Source organism: Alligator sinensis, unplaced genomic scaffold, assembly GCF_000455745.1.
Source record: "Alligator sinensis unplaced genomic scaffold, ASM45574v1 scaffold642_1, whole genome shotgun sequence".
Lineage (NCBI taxonomy): Eukaryota > Metazoa > Chordata > Crocodylia > Alligatoridae > Alligator > Alligator sinensis.
This window is the reverse complement of record NW_005842289.1, coordinates 429,974-435,666: the sequence shown is the minus strand read 5'-3', so window position 1 is coordinate 435,666 and position 5,693 is coordinate 429,974. Positions and strand designations below refer to the sequence as shown.

Here is a 5,693-nt window from a genome sequence, read left to right as displayed (position 1 = left end):
AATCCCCCCTCAATCTTTTCTTGTCTAGACTAAATAAGCCCAGTTCCCTCAGTTTTTCCTCAGAAGTCATGTCCCTCATCCCCCTCACCATTTTCATTGCCCTCCGCTGGACTCTCTCCAATTTGTCCACATCCTTTCTGTAGTGGGGGCCCAAAACTGAACACAGTACTCCAGTTGTGGCCTCCCCAGTGCTAAACAGAGGGGAATAATCACTTCCCTCGACCTGCTGGTCACACTCCTACCAATGCAGCCCACTATGCCAATAGCCTTCTTGGCAACGAGGGCACACTGCTGGCTCATATTCAGTCCCCAGCCTGTACTGGTGCATGGGATTGTTCCATCCTAAGTGCAGGACTTTACACTTATTGAACCTCATGATATTTCGTTTTGGCCCAATCCTCCAATTTGTCTAGGTCAGGGGTTCCCAAAGCTTTTAGGCTGTGGCCTGGCAAACCGCAGCCCAGCAGTCACAGTTGACCGCGGCTGGAATTTCATTGATTTCATAGAAGTTAGGGCTGGAAGGGACCTTGAAGATCATCAAGTCCAGCCCCCTGCCCCAAGGGCAGGAAGTCATCTAGAGTCAAAGGATCCCAGCAAGATAAGCATCCAAATGGTTCTTGAATGAGTCCAGAACAGGTGCCTGCATCACTTCTGGAAGGAGTCTATTCCAGGCCTTGGGGGCTCCGACAGTAAAGAAATGTTTCTTTATGTCCAGCCTAAAACGGTCTTGTAGGAGTTTATGACCATTAGCCCTTGTTATCCCTTGGGGTGCTCTGGTGAACAGACGTTCCCCCAGATCCTGATGCACACCCCTTATGTACTTATAAGCAGGCACCAAGTCACCCCTGAGCCTGTACTTCTCCAGGCTGAAGAGTCCAGTGGCTCTCAGCCTCTCCTCAGAAGGCCTATTTCCTTGCCCTCTGATTGTGCACGTGGCTCTCCTCTGGACTCTCTCAATTTCCAGCCGAAAGGTAGGGATACCCCCACCACCGCGGGCGGGGGGTGGGGGGGTAAACCCTGCGCTGCTGAAGGCCCTGCAGAAGGAGCTGTGACCTCTCCGTCCAGCTCTAGGGGCCATGGTTTGTCGATCTGTGGCCACTTCTGGTCCAGCGGCGGACCATGCTGCGGACTGGCAGACAACCCACTGCAGCCCAGCACCAGGCTGCAGCTTGGGCATTGAGAACCCCTGCTGTAGGTCACTCTGAACCCTAGCCCTATCCTCCAACCTATCTACTACTCCCCCCCACCTTGGTGTCATCTGCAAACTTGCTGATTGTGCACTCTATGCCATCTTCCAGGCCATTGATGAAGACATTAAACAAAACCCCAGGGGCACGCCACTTGATACCGCCTGCAACTAGACATTGAGCCATTGATTACTACTCTCTGAGCTTGATGCTTCAGCCAGTTTTCTATCTACCTTACAGCCAAAATATCCAGCCCATACTTCTTTAACTTGCCTGTGAGAATGTTGTGGGAGACTACATCAAAAGCCTTGTTAAAATCAAGGTATACCACATCCACTGGTCTCCCCACATCCACAGAGTCATTTGGGCTGTGGCTAGGCAGAATGGTTTTGAGTGGATAAACCTGGTTCCTATTTAGGTGTAAACCCCCAGCTAGGAGAGAGAAGGGAGATGGGATGAGAAAAGAATCAGTAGTGACAAGGGTCAAAATGGCCACCATGATAACTAGCTGGTTGGCTTTCCCTATCAGGATCTGGTGGTCTGCATGGATCTCCTGGAGCACTGGCAGGTGAAAACATAAGCTTGGGGACCCAAAGCTAGGGATGGACTTAGCCCCCTGAGGTAGGACATGGGCAGAATTTAGGCACCTCAAATGCAACTCTCAAAACCCTCGTGCAGCTGCCACCCAGCCCTGGAAGTATCTAAACTCTCTGGCCATCCCAGTTTTTAATTTTGAAGTTCTTCAAGCACTTGATGATCTACTTCTCCATGTACCCAGAATCACCTTGGTGCTGACTTGGCCAACCAGTTCAGCACCTAGCTTATACCTAGACTCTAGAATAGCCTATCAGCTGGTGGCAAGGGCACTCCTTGCCGTGTGGGAGATGAGGGTTTGAACACCCTATAACAGAGGATGCCATTGACAGCGTTCTCTGCTCACCAGGTGGTTATATAAAAGAAGGGAACTGCTGCTTCTTCTCAGGTGTATTGTAAGAGCAAGCCCTGCTCCATTTTTGAAAAAAGGATGTAGACCCCAATCTTCAATAGAGGGTTTGGGGCTATGGATCCTGGATGATGTCAGGCACCTATGCCCAGGGGAGAACAGGATTTCAGTCGTGCCCCTATCCTCACTACTTCCTGCTGGCCTGATTAAATAGTTCCTTGCTTAGTATGTGGCTTCACCCTTCTGAGGTACCCGATTCTCCCCATGCCGTGCAGAGGGAGCCTTGCACCTCAGAGCTGTGCGTTCTGCTCCTAGGGCCAGCTACCTCAAAACTAGCAGTGCTCTGCATCAGGGCGCCTAAGTCCTTGTGCCCTGGGCTCTCCTAACCACCCATTCCAGAAGAGACCTACCCTTAGGGCAATTCCAGCACTGCCCTCAGTGAATGTAAGCACATAGGTCTACAACTAAGAGGCCTTTGGGTGCTAGCTGGGCGAGATGCTGGGCTGTGGCCACGGCAGTATGCAGTTCCACTTAAGAGCTGTCCCCAGCGAGTGTTACCAAGAGCTCGTGTATTTGGTTGCAAACACTGCAGCAGCTGGAGCCGGGGGGCTGAATGTTTATGTCTCTCTTTGGTTGCCCAGGCAACCTTGGGCCACATGGACAGTCAGCAGCTTGCCAGAGTCATGAGGTGACAGGTCCAAGCTCCATGCCACAGCTGGCCTGGAGTCTGACTCAGAGCCAGGTCAGCTGAATGAGCTATTTGATCTGATCCTGAGAAAGAAAACCACCCTTGTCTCCCTCAGCCCTCAGTTTCCTGAGTTGCTCTCATCACTGTTTCCCTCATAAAAATCACAGGGGCCATGAGTACAAAATGGGAAGGTTTATTGCAGAGCTAGGTTACAGAGTAGGTCTGCAGGAAGTCCTTTGGCTTTGGCTTTGGCTTCTCCACTGGGGGTATGCATATCAGGATGGTGCACAGGCGGTTGTAGCCTGTGGATGCTGGAGGCCTCATAAAGAGACTGAGGGGTGACTTGGAAACAGAGGACAGGACAGTTCTGCAAGGAAAGTGCATGCAGGACCCAATAATGCTCATAAGTTAAGTGCGCCCCCACACAGGAAGGGGCCTCTACCATTAATGAGTGATATACCTGCAAAGGGAAGAGCCACCATTAATCTTAACTGAAGAGACATGAGTTGATGAAGGTTCAACTACACAAGCATGAGGAGAAAGAGCAGACCACAATGGGGAGAAGCACTCCACATAAGGGGGAGATATGTGTGCAGGAGCCTGTTGGCATGGGAAAAAGAAGGCCTCATTGTAACTAGAGAGGGGTATATGGCTACCCTGTGAGGTCTGGAGAGATGTTAAGGATGCCCTGAAGAATATAAATGAGGTAGGGAGGGCCTTATTATGGGTGAGCAAAAAAAGCAAGGTGGCCTGAGGGGGGTCTATGGGGATAAAGAGGCATCAGTGCTAGCAGGAGGGATGCAACACCTTGCAGAAGGTAGGGGGAGGTGGTCTTGTTAGTGCTAGCTGACAGGACATGACTTACAATACATCTGGGGTTAATGTAATGCTGGGGCAAAGTGCAAAGCCAGGTCAGTTTCTAATCACATCAGCTCTTGGTGACAGTCTTCCCTTCAGCCTGGGGCTTTGTGACTAGGAGCAGGATCCAGCACAGGCTCCTGGAGCGCCTGTGTCGATATGGCAAGTTTCAGAGGCTGATGTGATTGGAGGCCCAAAAGATGTTGGGTGCCTGAGACCTGGGCATGACAATGTCACTTGTGACTGTCCCTATTTCTTCACTTTGGCATCGTAGGTGCCTGCATTCTTATAGGCACTCACATAGCCGCTGGTGTCCACAATGTTCTCCCGCCCGCTCTTGCCTTTGCCTCTCCCACTCTCATCAAAGCGCTCCTTGTGTGAGCCTGTGTACTTGGACGTGTCTGTCAGCCTCTCCACTGCTCCTCCAGTCGTGGCTTTCTGCCAGCAAGAACATGAGCGGGGAAGATTTGAATGTTCAAACACAGAGAAGCAGGTCTAGTCTTCTAGGAGCCTCCATATGCTCCTGGACTGCACACTGTCATCAATTGTTCAGACCTCTATAGGGTTCCCCTATGTTGCCTCCCACCACTCAGGGCCCCTGGGCCACCTCATTACCCCAGCCCTTTACCCCTCCAGGTTCCTTGGTACCTGGACTATCCCAATAAATTGTGTTCTTCTCCTAGCACCCCATGTTGTCAGAGTCTCCCTTGAATTGGACCCTGACAGACCCAGAGGAACCTTTGCACATTCCTTGACTCAGCTTCCCTCCCTCCCCTGTGTCCTGAGCTCTCAGCCCTGCAGCCTACAGTCCCACTTCAAATGCCCAGAGGACCAATCACTTACAGTGATGCCCACGTTGACCGGTTCCTTCCCTGCCACCAGCTGGCAGATGGATTCAAGTGCTTCCTCCTTGCTCTTGCCTTTAAATCGTTTTGGCGCCAGCTCTTCTAGGGCCTTCTTGAACTCCTCATAAGTAATGACTCTGGCTGTCTTCCCTCTGAAAGGCACAAGGGCTGGAGAGTGAGCCACTGCACACAGCTCAGTAGACTTGCAGCCCATGCAAGACAGACACTGGGGCTGCACTTACAAATGGACCTTATAGCCCAGCTGGGCATGGACTGCCCTGACTCCAGCATACCTCTCCACAGCCATGGTCTCTGGGGAGAAAGAAGAGCCTGCTGACTCATACATTCCTCTAGTATCAATTACTGAAGTAGCTACACTGAGATCACCCATCCACCCCTGAAATGCAGCTACCTCTGGGGTGGAACCTGACCACTCTACTATCACCTACCCACCTAGGACAGGAAGGGAAGGATCCCAAGGCTGGTGAAGACTCGTATTTCACCCATAATAATGCTGAGAGCTGGCAACTCATGTCACAGAAGAAGCGCCTCCCTCAGCAGTACAGTGTCTCCTCAGGCAGGCAGGAATACAGGGTTAGTATGGATGTGGAGGTCCGGCTGCTGCCGTCCAGTACTATGCAGGATGAGCCCATGGGAGCCTGTCCCTAGCAGGCTTTAACCTCTTCTCTGATGAGACCTGAGTCACACAATCAGGCACAAACGTGAGAAGGCTCAACGTCACTGTTTCAGCCACTCCCTTCCCCATGTGCTCCTTATATCCACAGCACCAGCAAAAATACACCTGATTAAATGCTGTATGAGCAGGAATATCCACCTGGCAAAAAAAGTGGTCAAAGTCTCACCACTAGGGAATGGTGAGGGCAGCTGGGAAGGAGAGGAGCTGGACTTTCTGGTAGGATTTCACATGAGATAGAAGCAAAATAAAGGATGGAGCAGGGTGCCCTGACCTGACTGGGAGGGACTGCTGCAGTCCCAGCAGGTTAGCTAGAAGCCAGTGGCCATAGCTGAGCTACTGGGGGGTGCTACTAGAGCCTTCTTGGAGCCAAAATGATGTTCCCTCCAGGGCAGAAGCTCCCTGAAAGGCTTTCCCCAGCAGCCAGCATTCCTGAGTCAAGAAGCTAACAGGAGGAGCTCCTCCAATACAGTTGGGC

General features: G+C 51.6%; 1 protein-coding gene across 1 annotated transcript in view; it reads right to left on the bottom strand.

Moving 5' to 3' along the window:
• Window positions 1–3,002: 3,002 nt before the first annotated feature.
• The window catches only part of TPPP3 (tubulin polymerization promoting protein family member 3), a 9,033-nt gene continuing 6,342 nt past the window's right edge, over window positions 3,003–5,693 (bottom strand). Inside the window, exons 3-4 of the mRNA XM_006028091.3 lie at window positions 4,520–4,673; window positions 3,003–4,114 (exon numbers count right to left, since the gene is read on the bottom strand). Coding sequence (XP_006028153.1) covers window positions 3,926–4,114; window positions 4,520–4,673 — 343 coding nt within the window. The 3' untranslated portion in view covers window positions 3,003–3,925. The remainder of the gene's footprint in view (window positions 4,115–4,519; window positions 4,674–5,693) is intronic.